The following is an 18,597-nucleotide window of genomic DNA, read 5'->3' on the forward strand; positions in this document are numbered from 1 at the left end:
CTGTATTTCACAGCACGACATACTGTTAAAAGTGTTTATACTATTTATGCTTTCAAGTCCAAGTTAAAGAAATCTTGTTAAATGTTGACAGCATAACTACCAAAATACAGAAGTATGTCCTTAATATTTTTGCAGTGCTATTTCTGTTGAAAAGTTCAAATGATTACATTAGAGATGTGATGTGCCACTTTTCAAAGTGTCTGATGGCTTAAATTCATTTTCATTAATTTTTCATATTTTGAATTCTTTTGAAAGGCTTACAAAAAAACTACATTTGAATTGTAATTCCATGCTATTGACAGGACTATTAATTTTAATGAAGTTAGCTTACCATGTTTACAGTATGATAATTGTGATAGAAATGTGAATTTTAGGCACAGAATATTTTTTACAATTGAACAAGGCAGTAGATTATACAAGCTTGGACAGAAAGTTAATAATGACACCAATTTTTTTTTTTATGGAATTGTTTAGTACTGTTTTACCATTTGTTTACTGTAAAAAGTGTTTATACTTTCAATTAACAAATTGAAGTCTTGTGAAAGGTTGACAGGATAACTGGCATTAACTGTCAAAATAATTTCAAACTATTGAAGTTAGCTTACAGAATAAACATGTCAATCAAGCCATATGATTTTTGCTGTAATATTTTTGTTTTGAAAAGTCACTGTGACTGATAGAAAAGTGATGGTTTTAGCAACATTTTAACCTGTCTGAATGCTAATAATCATTTTGCGTCGGGGGGCGAAGCCCTGAACCCTCCACCAGGACTTTGTCCTGGACCTACCGGGGCCTGCGGCCCTTGGACCCTGGCTACTAGGTTTTTCTGATTTCAAAAGTTGGCAGGTATGGTGAGGTTATAAAGCTTTTGCCTGTTAAAGAAAGGAGACTGATCCAATGCAGTACAGTCTTTCGCGTGCCACGCTGTCACGACCCAGACGCACACCAGTGCGCAATCATATGGGAGCCGCGCTGAGCGCACTGCGCGCGGAGTGACCCCTGTTACGCGCCCCCGGCAACAGGGGTGGCGGGCAGGTAAGCTGCGCGGGCGGAGCGCGCGGAGTGACCCCTGTTACGAGCCCCCGGCCACGGGGGTGGCGGGCAGGTAAGCTGCTTACCTGCTGCGCGTGACGCCGGCCGCGGCGAAGGCGGACGAGGCGGGGTGTCGGTGCGGTGGGCGCGGTGGTGACCCTGGACGTGCGTCGGGCCCTTCTCGCGGATCGCCTCAGCTACGGCTCCCGGTGGGGCCCTCTCGGGGGAAGGGGCCTCGGTCCCGCGAACCCCGGCGAGGCGTCCCTTCTCCGCTCCGTAAAAGTGTCCATCTCTTTTTTTTTTTTTTCTTCTGTTGTGGCATATGCTGCAGGTGCCTGCTCGTTTTTCGTATGTGGGTAACAACATTTAACTATGTATATATATTTCCCAATTGGTTTAACTGCCACCCGCCTGAATCTATTTAAAATCTTTTTTTTTTTTTTCAACCGCCCGACCCGACCCGCGGATAAAATCTAATTTTTTTAAATTTCATCCGCCCGATCCACGGGTAATCCGCGGACTCCGCGGTTGTGCCCGCAAACCGCGCATCTCTAGTGTATATATATATATACACATATATATGTGTGTGTGTGTGTGTGTGTGTGTGTGTATATATATATATATATATATACTGTATATATATATACACACGCACACACATGTATATATGTGTGTATGTATATATATATATATATATATATATATATATATATATATATACATACACACACATATATATAAATATGTGCATATATATATATATACACATACATATACACACATATAAATGTGTGTATATATATATATATATATATATATATATATATATATATATATATATATATATATATATATATATACTAGGGCTGCAACAACTAATCGATTAAATCGATTATAAAAATAGTTGGCGATTAATTTAGTCATCAATTCGTTGGGTCTATGCTATAAACCTTTATTTATAAACTGCAACATTTACAAACAGCTGAGAAACAATAATCAAAATAAGTATGGTGCCAGTATGCTGGGTTTTTTTCCAATAAAATACTGGAAAGGATAGAAATGTAGTTTGTCTCTTTTATCCGATTATTAATCGATTAATCGAAGTAATAATCGACAGATTAATCGATTATCAAATTAATCGTTAGTTGCAGTCCTAATATATATATATATATATATATATGACAAAAAAAATAACTAACAATATTTATAGGCAGTGACAAAGTGCTTCATCATCTATGCAGATTCCAATCAGCAACAAAGCTTAATTACTAGTTCTGCTCACATGATCCTTTAGAGAACTGTTTAGTCATACAATGGTATTCTGCGGCCATGTCACTATGACAGCATGAAAAGTGCAGCTGCACAAAAACACACACGCTCCTTTACTTGAAGTCAAACGATGACTTGTGTGTACTCCGTCTTGTGTTCAGTACTAAAGGACACTGTAGTCCTTCTGCAGAGAAGGACTACGGAGGACAAGGAACTGTTCATGGTCTTCATCAGTCCCAAATACACAGATGGTGAACTCATGAACAGTTGTAACGCCACAAACTGGACGAGCAGTTGTGAATGTTGTCTGTCTATCTGTGTTGGCCCTGCGACGAGGTTATTATATGTTAAAAAAACAACAGTAGATGTAACATGTAAGTCTACTATTAATTTATCCTGAAGACATGTTGGTTTATCAATAATGCATTATTTTATTTTTTAAAAACACATCGGTAAAAGTAACATGTAAATATACTGTTCATTTAAGCTGTATTATTAATAATGTATTATTTTATGTTGAAAAACAACAGCAGATGTAACATGTAAGTCTACTGTTAAACTGTTGATTAGTGTACTTTTATTGAATATTGAAAATGTGAGCATAAAAACCTTTCCTCTTGGTATTTCAAACTGAAGTGTGTAAGATGTGAATGCATTCATTGTTGTTTGCATCCATACTTCATTGACACATCATTCCCAGATAAGAAATACCAGGAATATAGGGAACTTCGCCAGGATCCAATATTTATTTCACACTGCTTGATTTGTTTTGATAAAAAGTTACTGAATCAATTTCAACTCACTGAATGGTTTCAAATGGTATTGTTCTAAAAAAAATATATTATTGTTCCTGAATCGTATGGGCAACATCAAATTCTGAATGGAATTAAAAGGAATGGCTCCAGCGCTCCCCGCGACCCTGAAGGGAATACCGTATTTTCCGCACCATAAGGCGCCCTGGGTTATAAGCCGCGCCTTCAATGAACGGCATATTTCAAAACTTTGTCCACCTATAAGCCGCCCCGTGTTATAAGCCGCATCTAACTGCGCTAAAGGAATGTCAAAAAAACAGTCAGATAGGTCAGTCAAACTTTAATAATATATTAAAAACCAGCGTGATGTGGGCGCGCATGGAGTCGTATATCAACATGGACGGAGCTGCGTGAAAAAAGCCACCCGGCCCTCTTCGCGTAAACTTACCTTAACCACTCGCTCATCTTTTCTTCATCCATCCATCCCTTCGAGTTAGCTTTTATGATGACGCCGGCTGGAAAGGTCTCTTTTGGCAAGGTCTTCCTTTTGAATATCACCATGGGTGGAAGTTTCTGGCCATTAGCATGGCAAGCTAGAACCACAGTGAAGGATGACTTCTCATTCCCTGTGGTGCGAATATTCACCGTACGTGCTCCCGTTGTATCCACAGTGCGGTTCACAGGAATATCAAAAGTCAGTGGAACCTCGTCCATGTTGATAATGTTCTCTGGCCGGATCTTTTTTTCAGCTATCTTGTTTTTACAATATGCACGGAAAGTAGCCAGCTTTTCTTGAAAGTCTTTAGGCAGTTGCTGTGAAATAGTAGTCCGTGTGCGGATGGAGAGATTGCGTCTTTTCATGAACCGGAAACCTGTCGCTTAGTAGGAGCCATTTTGTGGTATTTACAGATGTAAACACACAAAGGAAATGAAACGTACGGTGATATCCGCGCGCTTCTTCTTCTTCTTCTACGCGGGCGGGTGGTTGCTTACAGTAGAAGAAGAAGCGCTTCCTGTTCTATGGGGGCGGGTGCTTACCTTGGCGGTTGCTTGCGTAGAAGAAGAAGCACTTCCTCTTCTACGGGGAAAAAAGATGGCGGCTGTTTACCGTAGTTGCGAGACCGAAACTTTATGAAAATGAATCTTAATATTAATCCATATATAAAGCGCACCGGGTTATAAGGCGCACTGTCAGCTTTTGAGAAAATTTGTGGTTTTTAGGTGCGCCTTATAGTGCGGAAAATACAGTAAGCGGTAGAAAATGGATGGATGGATGGATGGATGGGTTACAGCCCTAATGAAATATCCACTGATGGAGCGACAGCAAACTATGTGACAATTGTTTCAGATCTCAGGCGGTTTGTTTGGAAGAAGATACAATTGTTTAATAAATATCTCAATGCCTCATTGGTTTGACTTCACAGTCGACGTTTTATTTTCCAAAACAGCTGTCAACAGGCAAGAAAGGTGCTTTTGTCATGTTTTTTGATCATGTTTTTTTTTTTTGGACATCTGGTATCTGTCCTTAAGGGGGGGGCTCTCTCATGTCTTTTGTTTGGCTATGTTCTGTTTGATTTTTGGACTCTTTTTAGTTCCTGTTTTCACTCCCTTGCTTTGTTACCATGACAACCATTAGTTTCACCTGTTTCATTTGGACTCACGCACCTGTCACTAATCATGTCACTAGTATTTAAGCTTGCAGTTGCCAGGCAGTCGGCCTGGCGACATTACCTCTATTACCCATGCCACCTCTAGGACTTTTGATTACTCCTGATACCATAGTTTATGCTTCATGCCATGCCACGTAAGGTACACCCTGGACAAGTCGCCACCTCATCACAGGGCCAACACAGATAGACAGACAACATTCACACTCACATTCACACACTAGGGCCAATTTAGTGTTGCCAATCAACCTATCCCCAGGTGCATGTCTTTGGAGGTGGGAGGAAGCCGGAGTACCCGGAGGGAACCCACGCAGTCACGGGGAGAACATGCAAACTCCACACAGAAAGATCCCGAGCCTGGAATTGAACCCCAGACTACTCAGCACCTTCGTATTGTGAGGCAGATGCACTAACCCCTCTGCCACCGTGCTTCATAATGCGCCACACATTTTTGATGGGAGACAGGTCTGGACTGCAGGCGGGGCCAGGAAAGTACCCGCACTCTTTTTTTTTACGAAGCCACGCTGTTGTAACACGTGCTGAATGTGGCTTGGCATTGTCTTGCTGAAATAAGCAGGGGCGTCCAATATGTTGCTCCAAAACCTGTATGTACCTTTCAGCATTAATGGTGCCTTCACAGATGTGTAAGTTACCCATGCCTTGGGCACTAATGCACCCCCATACCATCACACATGCTGACTTTTGAACTTTGCGTCGATAACAGTCTAATAAATGTTTATCAGTTTGAACATCAAATATGTTGTCTTTGTAGCATATTCAATTGAATATGGGTTGAAAATGATTTGCAAATCATTGTATTCCATTTATATTTATATCTAACACAATTTCCCAACTCATATGGAAACGGGGTTTGTATATGTTATAGTTATTTGAATGACTCTTACCATAATATGTTACGTTAACATACCAGTTGGTTATTTATGCCTCATATAACGTACACTTATTCAGCCTGTTGTTCACTATTCTTTATTTATTTTAAATTGCCTTTCAAATGTCTATTCTTGGTGTTGAGTTTTATCAAATAAATTTCCCCCAAAAATGCGACTTGTACTCCAGTGCGACTTATATATGTTTTTTCCCTTCTTTATTATGCATTTTCGGCCGGTGCGACTTATACATACCTGCCAACCTTTGAGATCAGAAAAACATAGTAGCCAGGGTCAAGGGGCCGCAGGCCCCGGTAGGTCCAGGACAAAGTCCTGGTGGGGGGTTCAGGCCCCCCGACGCAAAATGATTATTAGCATTCAGACAGGTTAAAATGTTGCTAAAACCATCACTTTTCTATCAGTCACAGTGACTTTTCAAAACAAAAATATTACAGCAAAAATCATATGGGTTGATTGACATGTTTATTCTGTAAGCTAACTTCAATAGTTTGAAATTATTTTGACAGTTAATGCCAGTTATCCTGTCAACCTTTCACAAGACTTCAATTTGTTAATTGAAAGTATAAACACTTTTTACAGTAAACAAATGGTAAAACAGTACTAAACAATTCCATTCAAAAAAAAATTGGTGTCATTATTAACTTTCTGTCCAAGCTTGTATAATCTACTGCCTTGTTCAATTGTAAAAAATATTCTGTGCCTAAAATTCACATTTCTATCACAATTATCATACTGTAAACATGGTAAGCTAACTTCATTAAAATTAATAGTCCTGTCAATAGCATGGAATTACAATTCAAATGTAGTTTTTTTGTAAGCCTTTCAAAAGAATTCAAAATATGAAAAATTAATGAAAATTAATTTAAGCCATCAGACACTTGAAAAGTGGCACATCACATCTCTAATGTAATCATTTGAACTTTTCAACAGAAATAGCACTGCAAAAATATTAAGGACATACTTCTGTATTTTGGTAGTTATGCTGTCAACATTTAACAAGATTTCTTCAACTTGGACTTGAAAGCATAAATAGCATAAACACTTTTAACAGTATAACAGTACTAAACAATTCCAATAGATAACATTGGTGTCATTACCTTTTTGTTTGCTCAATTATTGCCTCCGTAAATAAAACTTCGGCATTTATCACATCCAAAGAATCTGTTTGGGCGACGAAAAACGTTGAAAGTTTTCCACTTGTATCGCTAGCAACGGCATTAGACTTGTGTTTTTTTGTCCCAACGTGGTCTTTTAAATCGCTAATTCCTCCGTGTCCGATCGAAAAATCTTGTCTGCACAAGGTGCAATTCGCGTAGTTTTCACCCTTTTTGGAACGGATAATTATTCCCGGATAGGCTTTTGAATATTCTTCACGGAAATGACTGCAGTTTTCTTTTCGGTTTAAGACTCGTTTGCGATTTTTCTCCGGCTGATTCCATGATCGTTCGCTCGTTTGGAAACAATGGCCTCGTGCTTGGCAGCGGTGCTATAAATAGCCTCGCGCATGGCATTCGGAATGGCTCGATAGGAAGTTACGGGAAGCGGTGTCGATTGTCATTGTTGTTACGCGATTCCGTGAATAAAACTTTAAAAAAAAAATTTTTTTTTTTAATTAATGAAAAAACGTATTTTTTATCACTGCAACCGTAACCCGGAATAGGTTGATGAAAACCGTACTAATTACGGGAAAACCGGAGTAGTTGGCAGGTATGCATTTCCCAAAAAATGCGACTTATACTCCAGTGCGACTTATACATGTTTTTCCTTCTTTGTTATGCATTTTCGGCCGGTGTGACTTATACTCCGGAGCGACTTATACTCCGAAAAATACGGTACACCTTTTGGCTATTCTACCTGCCTGTGCCTAATGAAGTGGCTTGTATAAGATTTTGTAAATGTGTCGTCATGTGTCATGATGTTGAAAGACGAGCAAGAAAAGGCCAGTGCGTGTGCTCCTACAGCGAGTGGAGCCACAAAAGGCATCAGCCTGACAGAGCAGAGGCAGCCACACCAACAAGGATGGCTCATTTGTGGGAAACGTGCTGGGATCCATTAGTCCCAACCTTAAACTGCATCTAATGTCATTTAGTTTGGTGTTTTGTGTGCACGTGACAGCCATGCTGGTGCTATTGACTGACCTTATACTTCTGCAACAGGTCCATGTCGTGGGCCGCGTCCTGAGAGGCTGCAAGAGGAGAAAAGAAGGAGGTGAGAAATAAAGGGAAAAACTCCAGGAGGAAAAAGGTTGCTTCAGGCTCCCATCTATTGTGAATTTAAATCCCCTTTTTTTGTGATGATACAAGATGAATACTAGATGGAATGTGGCCTGATGAGCGAAGACTGCCATCAGGAAAGGCAGCTTGCAGGGCAGCAGTCATGTTGTTAGAGCCCAAAGTCACATGGAGACTGCACCTTTAATCCACATCCAGGTTTCAATGAATTCCATTATAGAACCACAAAGGCATATGTCGACGGCACCTTTAATCCACATCCAGGTTTCAATGAATTCCATTATAAAACCACAAAGTTACATGTAGACTGCACCTTTAATCCACATCCAGTTTCAATGAATGCCATCATAGAACCACAAAGTCACATGTAGACTGCACTTTTAATCCACATCCAGGTTTCAATTCATTCCATTATAAAACCACAAAGGCACATGTAGACTGCACCTTTAATCCACATCCAGGTTTCAATTAATTCCATTATAGAACCACAAAGTCACATGTAGACTACACCTTTAATCCACATCCAGGTTTTATGAATGCCATTATAGAACTATAAAGTCACACGTAGACTGCATCTTTAATCCACATCCAGGTTTCAATGAATTCCATTATAGAACCACAAAGTCACATGTAGACGCACCTTTAATCCACATGCATGTTTCAATGAATGCTATTATAGAACCACAAAGTCACATGTAGACTGCACCTTTAATCCACATCCAGGTTTCAATGAATTCCATTATAAAACAACAAAGTCACATGTAGACACACCTTTAATCCACATCCAGGTTTCAATGAATTCCATTATAGAACCACAAAGTCACATGTAGACTGCACCTTTAATCCACATCCAGTTTCAATGAATGCCATCATAGAACCACAAAGTCACATGTAGACTGCACCTTTAATCCACATCCAGGTTTCAATGAATTCCATTATAAAACCACAAAGTCACAAGTGGACTGCACCTTTAATCCACATCCAGGTTTCAATTAATGCCATTATAGAACCACAAAGTCACATGTAGACTGCACCTTTAATCCACATCCAGGTTTTATGAATGCCATTATAGAACTATAAAGTCACATGTAGACTGCACCTTTAATCCACATCCAGGTTTCAATTAATTCCATTGTAGAACCACAAAGTCACATGTAGACTACACCTTTAATCCACATCCAGGTTTTATGAATGCCATTATAGAACTATAAAGTCACACGTAGACTGCATCTTTAATCCACATCCAGGTTTCAATGAATTCCATTATAGAACCACAAAGTCACATGTAGACGCACCTTTAATCCACATGCATGTTTCAATGAATGCTATTATAGAACCACAAAGTCACATGTAGACTGCACCTTTAATCCACATCCAGGTTTTATGAATGCCATTATAGAACTATAAAGTCACATGTAGACTGCACCTTTAATCCACATCCAGGTTTCAATGAATTCCAATATAGAACCACAAAGTCACATGTAGACTGCACCTTTAATCCACATCCAGGTTTTATGAATGCCATTATAGAACCACAAAGTCACATGTAGACTGCACCTTTAATCCACATGCATGTTTCAATGAATTCCATTATAGAACCACAAAGTCACATGTAGACTGCACCTTTAATCCACATCCAGTTTCAATGAATGCCATTATAGAACCACAAAGTCACATGTAGACTGCACCTTTAATCCACATCCAGGTTTCAATGAATTCCATTATAAAACCACAAAGTCACATGTAGACTGCACCTTTAATCCACATCCAGTTTCAATGAATGCCATTATAGAACCACAAAGTCACATGTAGACTGCACCTTTAATCCACATCCAGGTTTCAATGAATTCCATTATAGAACCACAAAGTCACATGTAGACTGCACTTTTAATCCACATCCAGGTTTCAATTAATTCCATTATAGAACCACAAAGGCACATGTAGACTGCACCTTTAATCCACATCCAGGTTTTATGAATTCCATTATAGAACCACAAAGTCACATGTAGACTGCACCTTTAATCCACATCCAGGTTTCAATGAATTCCATTATAGAACCACAAAGTCACATGAAGACTGCACCTTTAATCCACATCCAGGTTTCAAAGAATTCCATTATAAAACCACAAAGTCACATGTAGACTGCACCTTTAATCCACATCCAGGTTTTATGAATTCCATTATAGAACCACAAAGTCACATGTAGACTACACCTTTAATCCACATCCAGTTTCAATGAATGCCATCATAGAACCACAAAGGCACATGTAGACTGCACCTTTAATCCACATCCAGGTTTCAATTAATTCCATTATAGAACCACAAAGTCACATGTAGACTACACCTTTAATCCACATCCAGGTTTCAATGAATTCCATTATAGAACCACAAAGTCACATGTAGACTGCACCTTTAATCCACATCCAGGTTCCAATGAATGTCATTATAGAACCACAAAGTCACATGTAGACTGCACCTTTAATCCACATCCAGGTTTCAATGAATTCCATTATAGAACCACAAAGTCACATGTAGACTGCACCTTTAATCCACATCCAGGTTTTATGAATTCCATTATAGAACCACAGTCACATGTAGACTGCACCTTTAATCCACATCCAGGTTTCAATGAATTCCATTATAGAACCACAAAGTCACATGTAGACTGCACCTTTAATCCACATCCAGGTTTTATGAATTCCATTATAGAACCACAAAGTCACATGTAGACTGCACCTTTAATCCACATCCAGGTTTCAATGAATTCCATTATAAAACCACAAAGTCACATGTAGACGCACCTTTAATCCACATGCATGTTTCAATGAATGCCATCATAGAACCACAAAGTCACATGTAGACTGCACCTTTAATCCACATCCAGGTTTCAATTAATTCCATTATAGAACCACAAAGTCACATGTAGACTGCACCTTTAATCCACATCCAGGTTTCAATGAATTCCAATATAGAACCACAAAGTCACATGTAGACTGCACCTTTAATCCACATCCAGGTTTCAATGAATTCCATTATAGAACCACAAAGTCACATGTAGACGCACCTTTAATCCACATCCAGGTTTCAATGAATTCCATTATAGAACCACAAAGTCACATGTAGACTACACCTTTAATCCACATCCAGGTTTCAATGAATTCCATTATAGAACCACAAAGTCATATGTAGACTACACCTTTAATCCACATGCATGTTTCAATGAATGCCATTATAGAACCACAAAGTCACATGTAGACTGCACATTTAATCCACATCCAGGTTTTATGAATTCCATTATAGAACCACAAAGTCACATGTAGACTGCACCTTTAATCCACATCCAGGTTTCAATTAATTCCATTATAGAACCACAAAGTCACATGTAGACTACACCTTTAATCCACATCCAGGTTTTATGAATGCCATTATAGAACTATAAAGTCACACGTAGACTGCACCTTTAATCCACATCCAGGTTTCAATGAATTCCATTATAGAACCACAAAGTCACATGTAGACTACACCTTTAATCCACATCCAGGTTTCAATTAATTCCATTATAAAACCACAAAGTCACATGTAGACTGCACCTTTAATCCACATCCAGGTTTCAATGAATTCCATTATAAAACCACAAAGTCACATGTAGGCTGCACCTTTAATCCACATCCAGGTTTCAATGAATTCCATTATAAAACCACAAAGTCACATGTAGACTGCACCTTTAATCCACATCCAGGTTTCAATTAATTCCATTATAAAACCACAAAGGCACATGTACACTGCACCTTTAATCCACATCCAGGTTTCAATTAATTCCATTATAGAACCACAAAGTCACATGTAGACTACACCTTTAATCCACATGCATGTTTCAATGAATTCCATTATAGAACCACAAAGTCACATGTAGACGCACCTTTAATCCACATCCAAGTTTCAATTAATTATATTATAGAACCACAAAGGCACATGTAGACTACACCTTTAATCCACATCCAGGTTTTATGAATTCCATTATAGAACCACAAAGTCACATGTAGACTGCACCTTTAATCCACATCCAGGTTTCAATTAATTCCATTATAAAACCACAAAGTCACATGTAGACTGCACCTTTAATCCACATCCTGGTTTCAATTAATTCCATTATAGAACCACAAAGTCACATGTAGACTACACCTTTAATCCACATCCAGGTTTTATGAATGCCATTATAGAACCACAAAGGCACATGTAGACTGCACCTTTAATCCACATCCTGGTTTCAATTAATTCCATTATAGAACCACAAAGTCACATGTAGACTGCACTTTTAATCCACATCCAGATTTCAATTCATTCCATTATAAAACCACAAAGGCACATGTAGACTGCACCTTTAATCCACATCCTGGTTTCAATTAATTCCATTATAGAACCACAAAGTCACATGTAGACTACACCTTTAATCCACATCCAGGTTTCAATTAATTCCATTATAGAACCACAAAGTCACATGTAGACTGCACCTTTAATCCACATCCAGGTTTTATGAATTCCATTATAGAACCACAAAGTCACATGTAGACTGCACCTTTAATCCACATCCAGTTTCAATGAATGCCATTATAGAACCACAAAGTCACATGTAGACTGCACCTTTAATCCACATCCAGGTTTCAATGAATTCCATTATAAAACCACAAAGTCACATGTAGACTGCACCTTTAATCCACATCCAGTTTCAATGAATGCCATTATAGAACCACAAAGTCACATGTAGACTGCACTTTTAATCCACATCCAGGTTTCAATGAATTCCATTATAAAACCACAAAGTCACATGTAGACTGCACCTTTAATCCACATGCATGTTCCAATGAATGCCATTATAGAACCACAAAGTCACATGTAGACACACCTTTAATCCACATCCAGTTTCAATGAATGCCATCATAGAACCACAAAGTCACATGTAGACGCACCTTTAATCCACATCCAGGTTTCAATGAATGCCATTATAGAACCACAAAGTCACATGTAGACTACACCTTTAATCCACATCCAGGTTTCAATGAATGCCATCATAGAACCACTAAATCACATGTAGACTACACCTTTAATCCACATCCAGGTTTCAATGAATTCCATTATAGAACCACAAAGTCACATGTAGACTACACCTTTAATCCACATCCAGGTTTCAATGAATTCCATTATAGAACCACAAAGTCACATGTAGACTACACCTTTAATCCACATCCAGGTTTCAATGAATTCCATTATAGAACCACAAAGTCACATGTAGACTGCACCTTTAATCCACATCCTGGTTTCAATTAATTCCATTATAGAACCACAAAGTCACATGTAGACTACACCTTTAATCCACATCCAGGTTTCAATTAATTCCATTGTAGAACCACAAAGTCACAAGTGGACTGCACCTTTAATCCACATCCAGGTTCCAATGAATGTCATTATAAAACCACAAAGTCACATGTAGACTGCACCTTTAATCCACATCCAGGTTTCAATGAATTCCATTATAGAACCACAAAGTCACATGAAGACTGCACCTTTAATCCACATCCAGGTTTCAATGAATTCCATTATAAAACCACAAAGTCACATGTAGACTGCACCTTTAATCCACATCCAGGTTTTATGAATTCCATTATAGAACCACAAAGTCACATGTAGACTGCACCTTTAATCCACATCCTGGTTTCAATTAATTCCATTATAGAACCACAAAGTCACATGTAGACTACACCTTTAATCCACATCCAGGTTTTATGAATGCCATTATAGAACCACAAAGGCACATGTAGACTGCACCTTTAATCCACATCCTGGTTTCAATTCATTCCATTATAGAACCACAAAGTCACATGTAGACTACACCTTTAATCCACATCCAGGTTTTATGAATGCCATTATAGAACTATAAAGTCACAAGTGGACTGCACCTTTAATCCACATCCAGGTTTCAATTAATTCCATTGTAGAACCACAAAGTCACAAGTGGACTGCATCTTTAATCCACATCCAGGTTCTATGAATGCCATTATAGAACCACAAAGTCACATGTAGACTGCAAAAACTGAAATCTAAGTAAGATGAAATATGTCAAATAAGGGTGATATTTGCTTATTTTCTGTCTAATAAGATAATTCGTCTCACTAAGAAGATGTTATGTTAGAGTCTTTTACTTGTTTTAAGTGTTTTTGGTCCTAAATGATCTCAGTAAGATATTACAGCTTGTTGCTGAGATTTGATGACCTATATAGAGTAAAACATGATTGAAACTAGAATATCAAGTGTTGCAAAGCTGTGTCATCAACACTCACAAGTATAAAACTACTTTTTTAAAGTAATAATTTCTTATTTCAAGCATGAACAAAAAAAGTCATGACTTTGACACAATTGTGTCTCTTATTAAAACAGATGACAGCCAAATGGACTTTGCTGTTTTATTTTCAATGAAACAATAGAAAAGATGTACTCATATAGTAGTACAGTTGGCACAGTACAGTAAACTGACAGTTAATATTTAAACATTTAACATTTCTAACAATTTTGAACAGAAATAGTTCATGCACATTCACATGCATAAATTCTTCAAAATTACAATTAAAAAAATTGTGGCCGGGGGCCGGCCAATACATATATATATATATATGTATGTATATATATATATATATATATATATATATATATATATAAACAATTCATCCAAAGAGGTTCATTAGGTCTTCAATCTATCTATCTATCAAAAAAAAAACACAGGTCTGGCTATACGAATAACAATTTGCACAACAAACAATTGTTTTCACAAAAAATATGTATATGTTTTAGATTTTTTTTCCAGATTTTCCCCCCAAAAAAGCAATGACAGAGATATTTCAAAAAGTTCCGCTTTATTTCACAACAATTGGTAGTTTTAAAGGAGACAAATAATGCCAAAACTGATAACCTGTATCGTATTCTTGGCAAAACTCTATTATTTCTAAAGCTGTTCTTTTTACAACTCTTCTCCAAAAAGTAAATCAAGAGCTTCCTGTGGGATGTACAAAACCCAAAAGCAGTGAAGTTGTCACGTTGTGTAAATGGTAAATAAAAACAAAATACAATGATTTGCAAATCCTTTCCAAGTTATATTCAATTGAATAGACTGCAAAGACAAGATATTTCATGTTCCAACTGAGTTACGTAATTTTTTTTGCAAATAATCATTAACTTAGAATTTAATGGCAGCAACACATTGCAAAAAAGTTGTCACAGGGGCACGTTCACCACTGTGTTACATGGCCTTTCCTTTTAACAACACTCAATAAATGTTTGGGAACTGAGGAGACACATTTTTGAAGCTTTCCCATTCTTGCTTGATGTACAGCTTAAGTTGTTCAACAGTCCGGGGGTCTCCGTTGTGCTATTTTAGGCTTCATAATGCACCACACATTTTCAATGGGAGACAAGTCTGGACTACAGGCAGGCCAGTCTAGTACCCGCACTCTTTTACTATGAAGCCACGTTGATGTAACACGTGGCTTGGCATTGTTATGCTGAAATAAGCAGGGGCGTCCACGGTAACGTTGCTTGGATGGCAACATATGTTGCTCCAAAACCTGTATGTACCTTTCAGCATTAATGGCACCTTCACATATGTGTAAGTTACCCATGTCTTGGGCACTAATACACCCCCATACCATCACACATGCTGGCTTTTCCACTTTGCGCCTATAACAATCCAGATGGTTCTTTTCCTCTTTGGTCCGGAGGACACGACGTCCACAGTTTCCAAAAAACAATTTGAAATGTGCACTCGTCAGACCACAGAACACTTTTCCACTTTGTATCAGTCCATCTTAGATGAGCTCAGGCCCAGCTAAGCCGACGGCGTTTCTGGGTGTTGTTGATAAACGGTTGTCGCCTTGCATAGGAGAGTTTTAACTTGCACTTACAGATGTAGCGAACAACTGTAGTTACTGACAGTGGGTTTCTGAAGTGTTCCTGAGCCCATGTGGTGATATCCTTTACACACTGATGTCACTTGTTGATGCAGTACAGCCTGAGGGATGGAAGGTCACGGGCTTAGCTGCTTACGTGCAGTGATTTCTCCAGATTCTCTGAACCCTTTGATGATATTACGGAGCGTAGATGGTGAAATCCCTAAATTCCTTGTAATAGCTGGTTGAGAAAGGTTTTTCTTAAACTGTTCAACAATTCACGCATTTGTTGACAAAGTGGTGACCCTCGCCCCATCCTTGTTTGTGAATGACTGAGCATTTCATGGAATCTCCTTTTACACCCAATCATGGCACCCACCTGTTCCCAATTTGCCTGTTCACCTGTGGGATTTTCCAAATAAGTGTTTGATGAGCATTCCTCAACTTTATCAGTATTTATTGCCACCTTTCCCAACTTCTTTGTCACATGTTGCTGGCATCAGTTGATTAGAATTTGATTATTTGCAAAAAAAAATTTTTTTTATCAGTTTGAACATCAAATATGTTGTCTTTGTAGCATATTCAACTGAATATGGGTTGAAAATTATTTGCAAATCATTGTATTCCGTTTATATTTACATCTAACACCATTTCCCAACTCATATGGAAAGGGGGTTTGTAAATAAACATTGATTGATTGATTGATTGATTAGCGTTCGTGTTGCTGTGTGTGTGAACCGCCTCTCAGGGAAATGACGGTTGAGGGCAGAAGCTACAGAAGCTGTTGGGCGCAAAGAGCAAAGACTGGAATTTTTGGGTTTATCGCCCAGGCCTATGTTCTTGTCACCTTTGCTTGGACACTTTCCACTTGGAAGACATTTGAATTCTGACCTTTGACCTTGCCGTAGAGGAGCAGACGACGTCTCAGCAGGGACGGATATGAATATAGCATCTGTTCGGCTCAATAAAGTCAATATTTCCTGCAAGGCATATTAGTGCTAACGGCATGGACGTGCTGTTCCTTTTTCCTCGGCATCAGCCAATCACCACGCCGACCTCCGCCTTACGACTCCTGCCGGGCTCGTGTGTGTCACAATTTGACAGCTTTTGTCTGTGAAGGACTTATGTCCGAACTCATCTGAACCTGACAGCCTTCCCCCCCCCATGAACACTTTTAGAACATGCTCACAGTCCAGCTTAACAAGACGAGCCCTGCAATCGTCCCCAAGAGGAGAAATGGACTTTTACTCTGGTTTGTATGGCGTGTTACGAGCTCAGGAGATGATGCACGTACTTACCATAACACGACAGTAGGGGGCGACTCATTGGGAAATAAAAATGCGTAAAAGTGTGAAAATAGTGAGTGAAGGAAGACATGTTACTTTTACACTGCAAAAAGTCAGTGTTCAAAAACAAGAAGAAGAAAAAAAAAGGAGGGGTATTTTACTTGAACTAAGCAAAATTATCTGCCAATAGAACAAGAACTTATCAAGACTTTCCAAAACAAGTAAAATTAAAGCTGCAAGCAGCGTTGGACGGGCCCGCGTATTTGGCAGGTGCTAGTCCTAAGTGTCCCAATACTTTTGTCTACTTTTAGTCTGAAGTGTCCCAAGACTTTTGTCTAGTGTACCTACCTTGTCTGCATTGTGTGGGCACGTTAGTGCTTCCTGCTTTTAAGCAGCCATCTTTAAAAAACAGCACCGCAGGAGCATCAGCGCAGCGGGTCTTTGAAGGGTCATAAAATCAAAACCGGAGCAGGTATTACAAATCCCATCTATACTTTTAATCACAAGGGTTGTATCTCTCACCTGTGTTAATTTGAAGGCGAAACGACAAACGCGCTCAGAGGAGATAGATTTTGAAGGAAGGTGACCGGTTTTTACAAAAATGTTGTTTTGAAGGGGGAATAGCAAACTTCCTGTTGATTTTTGGTGGGGGTTGTCAATTTATGAAATGTAGGTCTAAGTGAGACCTACATAGAGGTTTTTGTTTCATGTCTCTCCGACCTTCCCAGTGGGAGTTACAGGCAGTTTTGTCTTTATTTTCTTCCGAGGAGCAGTTTTTTGTCGGTTTGATTAAAAAATTGCTGTAGAGCACAATTTTTGGATTTGGGGTTAGGTTTTTTCATTAGATCACAGTTTTAGCCAGTCCTGATGTGTGTGTTCAGTTTGGTGAGTTTTGAAGCATGTTAAGGGGGTCAAATTACAGCTCAAAGAGGCAAAAGTGACTGTTTTTAGTACTTTTTTGTATTGAAGGGGGAATTGCCAACTTCCTGTTGATTTTAGCCCGAAGACATACAATTATGAGAACTAGATCTAAGTCAGACCTACATAGAGGTTTTTGTTTCATGTCTCTCCGACCTTACAGGCAGTCTGTTTTTTTTTTTTTCCTAGGGGGCGCTAGAGCGCAATTTTGATTTTTGGGGTTCGGTTTTTTTATGAAAAGACAATTTTCGCAGGTCCTGATGAGTGTGTCAAATATGGTGAGTTTTGAAGCATGTTGAGTGGGTCAAATTAGTGTTCAAAGAGGCGGCGGAAGAATAATAATAATAAAGAATAATAATAAAACGGACGAAAAACAATAGGTCCTTATGTCCCATTGCATAAGGACTCCCTGTGGGAGTCCTTTTGCAATGGGCCGTGCGGGCCCTAATTAGCTAACCTCAATGAACCCAAAAATACCTTTAAATAAGTATATTCTCACTAATAAGTGCACTTTTCTTGCTAGAGAAAAAGAGAGACCTTTTTGCTCAATATGTTGAAAAATATTCTTAAATGAAGTAAACGCTAGTGCCATTATCTTGA

At 38.7% G+C, this 18,597-nt stretch overlaps 1 protein-coding gene across 2 annotated transcripts in view; it reads right to left on the reverse strand.

Moving 5' to 3' along the window:
* Positions 1 to 18,597, reverse strand: part of LOC133579972 (dual specificity protein phosphatase 19-like) — a 34,948-nt gene that overhangs the window by 3,730 nt on the left and 12,621 nt on the right. For both annotated transcript variants that reach the window (XM_061934291.1, XM_061934213.2), the window contains exon 3: positions 7,767 to 7,813. In XM_061934291.1, the coding sequence (XP_061790275.1) occupies positions 7,767 to 7,813 (47 nt within the window). The remainder of the gene's footprint in view (positions 1 to 7,766; positions 7,814 to 18,597) is intronic.

Source organism: Nerophis lumbriciformis, linkage group LG02 (assembly GCF_033978685.3).
Source record: "Nerophis lumbriciformis linkage group LG02, RoL_Nlum_v2.1, whole genome shotgun sequence".
NCBI classification, from domain to species: Eukaryota; Metazoa; Chordata; class Actinopteri; order Syngnathiformes; family Syngnathidae; genus Nerophis; species Nerophis lumbriciformis.